Source organism: Ursus arctos, unplaced genomic scaffold, assembly GCF_023065955.2.
Source record: "Ursus arctos isolate Adak ecotype North America unplaced genomic scaffold, UrsArc2.0 scaffold_12, whole genome shotgun sequence".
Taxonomy (NCBI): Eukaryota; Metazoa; Chordata; class Mammalia; order Carnivora; family Ursidae; genus Ursus; species Ursus arctos.
In genome coordinates this window covers 41,978,074-41,992,053 of record NW_026622786.1, presented here as the reverse complement: position 1 = coordinate 41,992,053, position 13,980 = coordinate 41,978,074, and the positions used below count along the sequence as shown (strand labels likewise).

At 34.7% G+C, this 13,980-nt stretch overlaps 1 protein-coding gene across 2 annotated transcripts in view; it reads left to right on the top strand.

Annotated features, from left to right (window-relative positions):
• The window catches only part of DNAJB4 (DnaJ heat shock protein family (Hsp40) member B4), a 41,781-nt gene that overhangs the window by 19,673 nt on the left and 8,128 nt on the right, over positions 1-13,980 (top strand). Inside the window, exons 1-2 of one of the 2 annotated variants that reach the window (XM_026497764.4) lie at positions 8,365-10,305; positions 11,432-12,616. The exons of the other annotated variant lie outside the window; for it this stretch is intronic. Of the exons in view, the coding sequence (XP_026353549.1) occupies positions 12,406-12,616 (211 nt within the window). The 5' untranslated portion in view covers positions 8,365-10,305; positions 11,432-12,405. Of the gene's footprint in view, positions 1-8,364; positions 10,306-11,431; positions 12,617-13,980 lie in introns of those variants that run through there. 2 annotated transcript variants of the gene reach the window in all.

The following is a 13,980-nucleotide window of genomic DNA, read 5'->3' as shown; positions in this document are numbered from 1 at the left end:
GCAGGAAAAGTATTATCAAATCAAGCAATGACACCATATTAAAACTTGAAAACTTTGGGAGTTACCAATATAACTATGGTGATAAAGTGCTGGGAAATTCTAATGGTACAGGTAATAGTTCAAGGAGAGTTATGGCTGATAAAAACTCTTGTTCTCTTTTTAGGTTAGACATCTTTTACTGTTGCTCTCAAAGCTTACAAATATGAATGAAACTTTGTCAAGAACACTGTACCTTAGTACTAAGAAAGTAACTTCACTAGCGTCACAGTAAACTGACACTTAAGAAATGTCAAATACCTGGGATGCCTGGGTGGCTCAGTTGGTTGAGTGTCCTGGGATCGAGTTCCACATCAGGCTCCCTGGTCAGTGGGGAGCCTGCTTCTCCCTCTGCATTCCCCCAGCTTGTGCGCACGGTCTCTCTGTCTCTCTCTCGACTCTGACAAATAAATAAAATCTAAAAAAGAAAAAAAGAAAAGAATGTCAAAAAGCTTTTAAAAGAAAGTTGTTTTTGGGGTGCCAGTCTGGCTTAGTTGTTAGAGCATGCAACTCTTGATCTTGGGGTTGTGAGTTCGAGCCCCACATTGGGCATAGAGTTTACTTTAAAAAATAAATCAAGTTTGTTTCAAAGACCTAATGATTTAGCCGTTTTTGAAGAACAGGAAGGAGCAGTCATTAAGTTAAAAAAATGACATTCAAAACTCTCCACAATCTGACCATAACCTTTTTTGTCAGCTTCCTAATGTGAGCCTGCCTAAATCCCATGCTGTAATCTGACCGGTCTTTTTGCTATATCACATACATTTTATGTTCTTTTCCATTGGGCTTTCTGTTCTCGGTCCAAATTGAAAACCCTCCCTGTGCTCCTCTTTCTAAACCTTATTAATCTTTCAAAACACTGCTCATATTTTTCTTTTATAAAACTTCCCCATACCAGCCCAAGATGAACATATAATTAACATTTGTATATTTTTTTTTTTGTAAAGCCCTTTCACATATTTTCTCATTCTGTAAGTCAGTCTAATGAGATAGATGATGTTATCTATTTGATAGAGTAAGGGAACTGAGTCTCAGAGAAATAGTCATTTTTCCAGAACTTCATGTAGATACTAAATAGTGAAGCTAAGAATATTAGAACCAATTCGTCTCATTCCAAGTTTCATGATCTTTTCTCTGTGGCTTAATGGTCCCTTAAATCCTGTAACAGTTACTTAACATACAAAGCCATTAATTGTTTACCTTATTTCTATCAAATTATTTAGCTTGATTGTTAGCTGTAGGCTTGAAGGGATATGTAGATTGTACATGGGGAAGGAGGAATAAATGGAAAAGGTGAAGAGAGCTAAATACATTTCTTGGTAATAGATTCAAAGAGGTCATTAAGAGCTCTTCACCAGTCCACTTGCTTTTCTAAAAGCATTATACTTTTTAAAACTGTGATTCCTAGACTTGCTCCTTTTCCCCTACCTACCTTGGTGCCAAATTTTTAGTGTAATTCTTAAAGCAGAGGTAAACAGTGAGGTCTTCCCTGACCATCCTGGTAAAGTAGCCCCTTCCTCAATCCCAGCCTTAGGACCATTTAAAATTTTTCTTTTTTTTTTTTTTTTTTTAAAGATTTTATTTATTTATTCGACAGAGATAGAGACAGCCAGTGAGAGAGGGAACACAAGCAGGGGGAGTGGGAGAGGAAGAAGCAGGCTCATAGCGGAGGAGCCTGATGTGGGGCTCGATCCCATAACGCCGGGATCACGCCCTGAGCCGAAGGCAGACGCTCAACCGCTGTGCCACCCAGGCGCCCCCATTTAAAATTTTTCTTAAAAGCACTTCATACTATCTAAAATTCTATCATTTCTTTATTAACTTATTTCTTGGTTGTCTTCTCCCACTAGAATATAAGTTGAATGAAAGTAAGGATGTTGTGTATCTGGTTTATAGCACATAGTAAGCACTCAGTCAGTATTGCTGAATGAGATACTTTATTCATGGAAAGTGTTCACTATGATAACATCAATCTTTTAAAACAAGTTTTATATACTCATCAAATACTATACAATATGCACTCAAATGCTATTGACTGTCTAATTCCAAATACGAGTCCAAATTACTGTAATTACCTAAAGAAGAACATTTTATAGTTAAGAAAAAAATAGGATTTCTAGAACACTTAAATAGGGTTTAATGTCTTAAAGACACTTGCCTTAAATTTACTTATTCTGTCTTATAACCTAGATGGAGTAAGAAATGAATCTCTTTAATATTTTTTCTATTTTTTCCCTAAAGATAAATTTGCATTTGAAACAAATGAAACAAAATTTTGATGACAAAATTTTTAGGTATTGTAACTTATGCTCAAAGTCTAAGGTCTTTCTACAAGAATGAAAATTTAGCATCTGAGTTCCAAAGTTACAACAGAAGCTGCAGCAACAAGAACTAAGGCTGGAAAGATCTGACTCTAAAATCAAAGATAATATTTTAAGGGGCACCTTGCAGGCTCAGTCAGTGGAGCATGCAACTCTTGATCTCCAGGTCGTGAGTTCAAACTCCTCACTGGGTGTAGAGATTACTTAAACAACAAAACAAAACAAAAAAACATATTTTAAGAATACAAACATTGTACCATTTATTTTTAAAATTTTAAGTAGATTTTATTTTTTTAGAGCAGTTTTAAGTTCACAGCAAAATTGAGTGGAAGGTACAGAAGTTTCCCATAAACCTCCACACGTGCACAATCTACCCCACCCCATGACCAATGTCTCCCACTAAATGGAACATTTATTTACAACTAATGAATTTATATTGATACATCATTATCACCCAGAGTCTATAATTTACATTAGGGTTCACTTCTGGTTTTGTACATTCTATGAGTTTGGACAAATGTATAAGGACATGTGCCCACCATTTCAGTATCATACAGAGTAGTTTCATGGCCCTAAAAATCCTCTGTACTCTACCAATTTATCCTTCCCTTCCCACTAACCCCTGACAACCACTGATTTTTTTTTTTTAATTGTCACCATAGTTCTACCTTTTCCAGAATGTCATATAATATATAGCCTTTTCAGACTGGTTTCTTTCACTTTAGTAATATACATTTACGGTTCCTCCAATGTCTTTTCATGGGTTGCTAGCTCCTTTCTTTTTAGTACTGAATAATATTCCATTGTCTGAATGGCCATAGTTTATCACATTCACCTGCTAGAGGACATCTTGGTTGCTTCCAAGCTTCCAAGTTTGGGCAGTTATAAATGAGGCTGCTATAAATATCCATGTGCGGGTTTCTGTGTAGACCTAGGTTTTCAATTCCTTTGAGTAAATACCAAGGAACATGATTGTGGGATCGTATGATAAGGGTATGTTTAGTTTTCTAAGAAACCACCAAATTATCTTCCAAAGTGTACTATTTTGCCCTCCCACCAACAGTGAATGAGAATTCCTGTTGCTCTACATCTTTGCCAGCATTTGGTGTTGCTGGTGTTCTGGATTTTGGCCATTTTAATAGCTGTGTTGTGGTATATTTGTTTTTATTTGCATTTCACTGATGACGTTTGATATGGAGCATCTTTTCATATGCTTATTTGCCATCTGTATGGTGAGGTTTCTGTTAAGGTTTTTGGCCCATTTTTTAATTGGGTTGTTTGTTTTTTTATTGTTGAGTTTTAAGAATTCTTTATATATTTTTGGGGTTTTTTTTGTTTTGTTTTTCCTTTTTTTAATTTAAATTCCATTAATTAACATATAGTGTATTTCTAGTTTCAGAGGTAGAGGTCAGTGGTTCATCAGTCTTCTATAATACGCGGTGCTCATTACATCACGTGCCCTCCTTAATGTCCCTCACCTAATTAACCCATCCCTCCACCCTCTCCCCTCCAGCAACGCTCAGTTTGTTTCCTGTGATTAAGAGTCTCTTATGGTTTGTCTCCCTCTGATTTTGTCTATTTTTTTCCTCTCTTCCCCTATGATCCTCTGTTTTGTTTCTTAACTTCCACATATGAGTGAGATCATATGATAATTGTCTTTCTCTGATTGGCTTATTTTGCTTAGCATAATACCCTCTAGTTCCATCCACGTCATCACAAATGGTAAGATTTCATTTTTTAATGGCTGAGTAGTATTCCATTGTGTGTATATACACACACACACCACATCTTCTTTATCCTTTCATCTGTCAGTAGACATCTGGGCTCTTTCCATAATTTGGCTATTGTGGACATTGCTGCTATAAATGTTGGGGTACAGGTGCCCCTTCGGGTCACTGTATTTGTATCTTTGGGGTAAGTGCAATTGCTGGGTCGTAGGGTAGCTCTATTTTCAACTTTCTGAGGAGCCTCCATACTGTTTTCCAGAGGGGCTGCACCAGCTTGCATTCCCACCAAAAGTGTAAGAGGTTTCCCCTTTCTCTGCATCCTTGCCAATATCTGTCGTTTCCTGACTTGTTAATTTTAGCCATTCTGACTCGTATGAAGTGGTATCCCATTGTGGTTTTGATTTGTATTTCCCTGATGCCGAGTGATGCTGAGCATTTTTTCATGTGTCTGTTGGCCATTTGTATGTCTCCTTTGGAGAAATGTCTGTTCATGTCTTCTCCCATTTCTTGTTTGGATTATTTGTTCTTTGGGTGTTGAGTTTGATACGTTTTTTATAGATTTTGGATACTAGCCCTTTATCTGATAAGACATTTGCAAATATCTTCTCCCATTCTGTCACAAAGGAAAAAAAAAGTTCTTTATATATTTTGGATAATAGTCCTTTATCAGATATGTCTTTTTTTTTTTTTTTCCTCTGAAGATTTTACTTAAATTCAGGTTAGTTAACATATAGTGTAGTATTGGTTTCAGGAATAGAACTTAGTGATTCATCACTTACATGTAAAACCCAGTGCTCATCCCAACAAGTGGTCTCCTTAATGCCCATCACCCATTTAGCCCATCCCCCTGCCCACCTCCCCTCCAGCAACCCTCAGTTTGTTCTCAAAATTAAGAGTCTCTTGTTTGCCTCCGTCTCTGTTTTTATCTTATTTCATTTTTTCTTTCCCTTCTTCTATGTTCGTCTGTTTTGTTTCTTAAATTCCCATATGAGTGAAATCATATGGTATTTGTCTTTCTCTGATTGACTTATTTCGCTTAGCATAATACCTTCTAGTTCCATCCACATCGTTGCAAATTCAGATATCTTTTGAAATATTTTCTCCCAATCTGTGGCTTGTTTTTTCATTCTCTTGATGATGTCCTTCTCAGCAAAAAATTACAATTTTAATGCAGTCCAGCTTACCATTTCTCTCTTTCACGAACTGTTCCTTTGGTATTATATTTAAAAATCATTGCCAGGGGCGCCTGGGTAGCACAGTTGTTAAGCGTCTGCCTTCGGCTCAGGGCATGATCCCGGCATTCCGGGATTGAGTCCCACATCGGGCTTCTCCGCTGGGAGCCTGCTTCTTCCTCTCCCACTTAACTGCTGTGTTCCCTCTCTTGCTGGCTGTCTCTTTGTCACATAAATAAATAAAATTAAAAAAAAAATCATTGCCAAACCCAAGGTCATCTAGATTTTTTCATATGTTCTAGGGGTTTTATAGTTTTGCATTTGACACTTAGGTCTATGATCCATTTTGAGTTAATTCTTGTGAAAGGTTTAAGGTCTGTGTCTAGATTCATTTCTTTGCAAGTGGATGTCCAGTTGTTCAGCACTATTTGTTAAAAAGACTGTTTTTTCTCCCTTGTATTGCCTTTGCTCTTTTGTCAAAGATCAGTTGACTATATTATATGTGTCTATTTCTGGGTTCTCTATTCTGTTCCATTGGCCTGTTTGCCTGTTCTTTCACCAATACCACACTGTCATGATTACTGTGTTTGAAATAGTCAATGTCTTTGAGATTTGTATTTGAAATACAATGAATGCCACCTATGTGAAAGTTTAATGATTTTAAATTTTAACAGAGTCAAGATGAGTAAGTAGCATATTAACTGGGGTATTTGGAAAGAGCCATTTATTCTTAGTTCGACAGCTGTTGTGTGTGGATGTATATGCTTGTAAATAAGGACATTTTATTATCCCTATGGTATGGTAATTTTTTTTCTAGAAAAAAGTTCTAGTTCATATGATGAGATGAGATCACTGTCATCACAATAGTAGCTAACACTTTCATAGTCCTCATTATGTGCCAGTTACATTTAATTGTGTCACACATTTATCTTATTTATCCTCACAACAGCCCTATGAAGTAGATATTAATGCCAATCCCACTTGACAGATGAGGAAACTGAGGCACAGCAAAGTTAAGTCCAAAGCCACACAGCTAGTAAGTGGTGTTACCAGGACTCTAACCCAGGCAGGCAGTCTGGCTCCAAAATACGTGTTTTTTAAACACTACGCTCTCAGTATTCCTTGGTGCCACCCTAGCAAATTTTATAACCACTATTTAGCTATCTAAAGCACTGTGAGAACAAAGTGTAAAAGAGCCTCAGTTTGTTTATTCTTGGATAAGAAGTACTGGGGAATGGAAGTCACAACTAACTAAAATTAATTACTTGATGAGAAAATTCTGGACTGAATGTACCCATTTAAGAATTAAATAGTGACAGGAAAAGTTTCCAACAGGAGCATTGGTAAAATATTAGAAGTCATCTGTCTTTAAGTGTTTAAGTGATGATCTGAATTTCAATAGTGATTTCTTCTGAGACTCTGGACGGCATGTTGTCTTTCTTTGTACTAATGTATTATAAACTGAGAAATGATCTGTGAATTGGAGAAAAAAACTTTTTTATTGTCTATTAATAAAGCCAAAGTAGAGGTGAAGATGGTATCAGTTGAATGACTACTTATGTACTTCTAAGACATTTGTGTGTGGTAAAGTGCTATTTTTAGCTCTCATGATCTAAACATATATAATATTTTAAGCTGTGATTATACAATCAAAAAGGACTCATACTTCTGTAAAAATAATTTATCTATAATTATTATGAAAGCATGATATCACAAATAAGGAAGATTTGTTAAAGTTTTTGAAAAAAAATATGTCAGTACAATTTTTACTTAATTCTGGCCCATGTCTCCCTAAGAGTGACATACTTCCTCCACATATATTATTGGGCACAAAAACTGTTAAACTGTGTTTTATTTTATTTTATGTTATTTTTTTTTAAAGATTTTATTTATTTATTTGACAGAGAGACAGCCAGCGAGAGAGGGAACACAAGCAGGGGGAGTGGGCGAGGAAGCAGGTTCCCCGCAGAGGAGCCTGATGCGGGGCTCAATCCCAGAACTCCGGGATCACACCCTGAGCCGAAGGCAGCCGCTTAACGACTGCACTACCCAGGCGCCCCTGTTAAACTGTGTTTTTAAAAAAAACTTTAATAAACAAATTAATAAACACACGTTTTCTGATTTAGTTGAAAAAATTAAATCTCTTAAAATACAGCGTAACTTACCTTCAGTTAGAGATGAATCACCCCACCCCAGCATGAGAACTTAAACTTGTAAACTGTAAATATTAAGAAGAATCTTTTTGTAATTTTCATATATTTATTTATTTATTTACTTACTTGTTTACTTATTTACTTATTTACTTATATTTAAAGTAAGCTCTACACCCAATATGGGACTTGAACTCTTGACCCCAAGATCAAGAGTCACATGTCATGCCAACTGAGCCAGCCACACATATATATACCTATAAAATCACATAAGCAGGATTTATGTGATTTTTAAACAATATTTCAAATAGATTATTATGTAGTTTTTTTTGGCTTTGCTTTTCTTTTTTACTTTTCTTTTTCTTTCTTTCTTTTTTTTTTTTTTTAAGATTCCATCTATCTGAGAGAGAGAGAGCATGAGCAGGGGAAAGAGGGAGAAGCAGGCTCCCCGCTGATCAGGGAGCCAAATGTGGGGCTTGAACCTGGACTCTGGGATCATGACCTGAGCCAAAGGCAGACATTTAACGGACTGAGCCTCCCAGGTGCCCCTATTTTTACTTTTAAAAATATTAAATGAGACTTGTTCACATCTCAGCTCCATTTTCCCTAAAAACTGCCACTACTTTTCCCTTTATGTACTCTATTTTTGTCATGATAATTATTTATAGGGATGACAATTGGTCACACACCCCCATAAAAAAAAAAAAAAACCCTACACTTATCTCATAGATGAAAAAAACTTAGATGAAAACAATTTAATGTAAAGTGACTGTGTAATGGATTTGTAACCCCTAAGTGGTAGAGGATACAGCTCAGTCTGAAAAAGTAAATGTAAGAGCAAAATTTCTCTAAAGTACTATGTAGTTTAATAATTATATCAATCCACTAGCCTGCTGCATCTAATTGCAATGAGTATATTGGTATATTTAACAGTTTTTTTTTTCCTTTGGATTATTTCTAGGGACAAATTTCCAGGTATGGTATTTACAGAGATTTTAAAATCATTTTTAATAATTGTTCCCAGGGTCTCCTGGGTGGCTCAGTCAGTTAAGTGTCTGACTCTTGATCTCAGCTCAGGTTTTGATCACAGGGTTGTGAGTTGCTCCCAAATGTTTTAAAATTATTTTTATTATTTATTTATTTTTAATGGCTAAATGGGTATTTGTTTTATTGTTATCCATTTTGAACTGTCCATTTATATCATATACTTTTTTTGTATATCTCACTGTATTAGTTTCCTAGGGCTGCTAAAAAAAAGTTGTCACAAAGTAGACATCTTAAAACAACAGAAATTTATTCTCACACTTCTGGCAGCTAAACCAAGGTGTGGGTAGGACCACCCTCCTTTCAAAGGCTCTCAGAGATAATCCTAGGAGAGTAGTATAGATCTACACATTTCAGGAATAACTTTTCTGCTTATTTGAGAGTTTATCATTCTTTTAAAATAAAAATGTAGTGGATTTTATTTTATTTTTATTTTTTTATTTTTAAGTAGGCTCCATACCCAGCTTGGATCCTAATGTAGGGCCTGAACTCCTGACCCTGAGATCAAGATCTGAGCTGAGACCAAGAGTTGGATGCTTAACTCACTGAACCACCTAAGTGCCCAGGGAATTTTAGCTCTTAAAAAAAAGGGTGTTTTTCCTTGGTAGCCTGAATGTACTGTTTCCTTTTTCCCTGGGCCTACCTTGTTTCCTGGGATCCATGTTTTTTTTTTTCTGCTCACTTGACTTTGAAGTAGTGGCTCACCTGGCTCTGGGTATGAGTTGGCCTTGATCCCTGCAACCTCCTCCTGATGCTGCCATACTTATTTTCTTTATTGAAGTATAGCTGACACACAATATTGCATGAGTTTCAGGTGTACAACATAGTGATTTAGTAACTCTGTATGTTACGTTATGCTCACCGTGAGTGTAGCTATCATCTGTTACTATTGCTATTATAATACCACTGAATATATTCCCTATGTGGTACCTTTCATCCTTGTGACTTAATTATTCCATACATACAGTATCTTCTTTATCCATTCATCGATTAATGAACACTTAGGTTTCTTCCATATCTCGGCTATTGTAAATAATGCTGTAATGAATATGTGGGTGCATATATCTTTTTGAATTAGTGTTCTTGTTTCCTTTGAATAAATACCCAGTAGTGGAATTACCGGATTGTGTGGTATTTCTATTTTTAAATATTTGAGGAAGCTCCATACTATTTCTACAGTGGCTAACCAATATACATTCTTACCAGCTGTGCACAAGGGTTCTCTTTTCTCCACATCCTCACCAGCATTTGTTATTTCTTGTCTTTTTGATATTAGCCATTCTGACTGGTATGAGGTAGTATCTCACTGTGGTTTTGCTTTTCATTTCCCTGATGATCAGTGATGTTGAACATCTTATCTTGTGTCTGCTGGCATTGTTTCCAAACATTTGAAAGAATTATTTACACTACTCATTTTATCAAAACCTAGCTAGATTGTTTTATATTATTTAAAATTATAATTGCTCTCTTATTAACTTGAAATTTCAAAGTTGAGGTGAATTCTTGCTTTTCAAATTTAGCACTATGATTCTTTTTTGTGTGCATGATATTTGAAGAAGTATGAAAATCCTTTATCACCCTTCTCTATATGTGGAAAGTCGGATTTGTTTCCATTTGTTAGTATGTAATGCATTTCTCGGAAATGTGAAAGATCTAGTCTTTGGATTCTAAAATCCTTTAATATGTCAAGTCCTGATAATATTTCTAGCTACCTGAAAATAATTGAATCAGATGAGAATCTTTTTTTTTCTTTCCTCGCAGCATTACCCACCAGAAGAAGTCAGACTTTTCATAGATAGCAATGCAGTTTTCCTTTGGTAGTGAATATTTAAAGGAGCAATTGATTCTAGAAAAGGTGATTTTTATTATATTTTTACTCTACTCTAGATGCTGATCATTGTACTGGATTTCAACTTGCATTTTTTTTAAAGTAGGAGTTTTAAAGTGACTTTGGATATTAGCATTTTTCCCCAAGTTTTTTTTTTTGGATTTGAATGGTTAACCTTTTGACTTTGAGTATTCCTTGGTGGAACTAAAACATTTGCTTGAATAGCTAGCTGACAAACCTCTGTAGCCCGTAACTAGGCTAGACAGATGCTATACATTTCTAATACCAAAGTATTTTTAAAGGAGAGAGTTTTGAAAAATAGGAAACCCTAGCTGTCAAATGTATAAAGATGAACGTTCTGAAAGAATTGCTGAATCATGAATGTAAAGCTGCTTGGCATATAGAGTAGGTGTTCCCATATCTTTAAAGGTTAACACGTGATCATTAACTTGTCGTCATACTCTAAACATATATGTACATTTACTTTTCCTTTATATGTTCTGTTTTTCTTTTAAGTTTACAGATTTAAGGTATTTATAGGGCTCTATGCAATTCTTTTCACATTTTCTTATTAATCCATCTTTCCGTTATATTAGAAATGGGAACATTTTTGAAAAGATGACAAAACAATATAGGAGATAAAAGATGTGTAATATACATTGAAAATATTTCTCATAAGTATCAATGTATGTATATATCATATATACGTATATATACGTATATATACATATATACGTATATATACGTATATATATAAGCAGACATCGAAAGGGCATGTAAATGATAGGACATACACTTTGTTAACAAAAAAAAAAATACAAAACTACAACAAATAAATGTAATTATCTATCAGGAAAAAAAAAGGACTAGAAGGAAATACACTAACAAGCAGGGATTACCTAAAGTAGTATGATAGGGAGGTTTTTATTTTATACCTTTTCTTCTTTTTTCTTTCTGTGTTTTCCAAAATCTTCAGCAATGAGTATTGCTATTTATAATTAGGGAAATGTGTTCTTATAGAAAAAAAATACTTCTCATATCACTGCCCCGTAAATAGTATATCCAGATTTTAAGATGATCCAGTCAAGGTCTTATAAGAAACATGAGTATTTACTGTCTGTAACTTGATACTTGTCTTCTATCTTTCCTGCAGCACAAAAATTCTTTAAATAGTGACCCTAGGAATTGGGCAGAGGCGGGGAGTGGGGGAAAAGCGGTATCTCATTCTGTTTTTGCTGAAGTAACTAAAATCAGGTACGGAGCTTTCACAAATATTTAGTTTGCCAGAACTATTAACTCTTGTATACTACAAAAAACTAGTTAAAACCACTAGCTAAAATAATATTTAAGTCCCTTATTACTTTTGATGTTTATGATATGTAGCCTTTTACGATGTGAAATTGGTATATTGACTTCCTGGCATTTCTGATTGCTAGACCCCCAGGAATTCCAAAAATGACACAAATTATCTGAAAATTTTAATTTAAACAAACCATATTTTAGTATTGTATATCTTACATCCGGATAACTTGAAATTAAAATTAAAATACCTAAAATAAGTTCAAGGGTATTTTATTTGTATAATACCTATAATTTATTTTAACATAGGACGCCTAGTGGCTTTAATTATTTTTGTTGTTTTTCACCTACAATAGAGTAAATAAATATGTAGCTATGACCTGCTATGCTGAAATACTGGTTTTTGAATCCACTTAGCTTCTTAAAAAGGAAATAAAAATGGGAGAGCCAGAAGGAAAATGAATAGTTAATCGTGGAGGAGGAGAAAATCTAGCTCAGTACTTTGACTAGAGGCAGCTGGGGAAGTGACGTCCTGTAGCATTTGCTGTTCTAGAAAGTACAGAGACACGTAGTGAAAATGGGAGGATCTAGAAGGAGGCCGTCTCCTGTGTAGTGTATATTTATCTGTAAGTGAGCCTTTGGGGAAGGAATTAAATACAGAGACGCGGTTTGCTTGCTGCCTTAACACAGCAGGCTGAATTGCTGATTTGCTTTAACTTTTAAAATACCCAGCTTGGTTTATTTTTCTTAGAATCGTTGTACTGCTAAGACTGGGGACGCTGTTTTCTTTCACAAAGGGAAATCTAAGTTCATTTCAAGGCATTCGAAATGGGGAAAGACTATTATTGCATTTTGGGAATTGAAAAAGGAGCTTCAGATGAAGATATTAAAAAGGCTTACCGAAAACAAGCCCTCAAATTTCATCCGGACAAGAACAAATCTCCTCAAGCAGAGGAAAAATTTAAAGAGGTTGCAGAAGCTTATGAAGTATTGAGTGATCCTAAAAAGAGAGAAATATATGATCAGTTTGGGGAGGAAGGTAAGTATTCTGTGTATATCTTTTGGTCTCTCCAGCTCTGTCTCACTCTCTCTCCCCCCTTTCAGCCTTCTGGTTATCTTTAAATTAAATTCTCAGACACCAAAAGTAGAAAGACAAATAATGGATAAAAATAAGATTTCATCTTTGATCGTCTGAATGAATATTATTACATAGCTGTGAATGAAATGTACTTGTTTGCCTTTTTTTTATTTTGGCATTTTGTAATATGTATATTCTGCCATTCGATTTGTAATGTTAACAGTGTATATTTGAAAAGAAACCTTACATTCCCATACCCATTAATGAATTGTGTCAAAAGTCTTATGCAACCTGTTTTGTTTTCTAATGAATTTTCTGCCAGAACCAATAAAGGTCCTTCAACCATTTAAAATTTTAAGATTGGCAGTTCAAATTCTGGGTAGTTTATATTTTATTAACAAAAACAAAGGAAGTTTTTTGCCTTTCTGATAGCAATTTAATTTAGATTGAACAAGATAGAATCGTCTCTCTGAGAAGCAGAAGGCCCAGGCATTTAGCTCTAGTTGTTTTTGGCATTCCGCCTGGAGAGGAAAGAATTTTCCTGATGTCATAAAATACCAGAACAAGTTTTTAGCTTAATTGTAAACAGTAATTGTGTGCCAAGAAAATGAGATCTCAGAAATACAATTTTTGACCTAAAATGGCCACCTAGTTAGAACAATTATTGATTTACTTTTAGGTAACATTATTTCTTTGGAAATTTTACTATCTAGGTATAGAGGAAAGCATGACAACTTCCCTTTCCTTGATCCCTGCCATACTTTTGTTTCTTTCAGTGTGAGATCAGAAACTAATTGAATACAGTAAATGGGGGTTATTAAGATTATCCTTTTATCATTCTGTATTTTAAATTAAGTTTGTCCATCATTTCCATATAAATGTAGCTATAAAGTAAGACTATTTTAAATTGCTAATTAACAGCAACAACAAAAACACTTTAATTCCTGCAGATGCTGGGATTTTCCACGTTTTGAATCAGGACTTAGTTACTTCATTATTAATTTTTTCTCCCAAAATAATCTCCTTTAAATTATTGTAGTTATGAAAACTTTTTTATTTCTTTGCCTCCTTTATCGCATTTAACATAAAGTTTTCCTAATCAGAAATATACCCTAAAATACAGTGAAGCAGTAATTACTCATTTTGAGTTAAAAAACTAAATTTATATAAGCAGGGTGATTGTGTAAAGGTTTTTTTTTTTTTTTTTTCATCCTTTCTTTTGTTTTGTTTTTCTTTTTGATCTGAGTTGCCAAAATTGCAATTTCTGCTCTTGGTTTTGGTGTGATGAGGACCTGCAGTGTCAGGTTCTTACAAAGTCAATATTG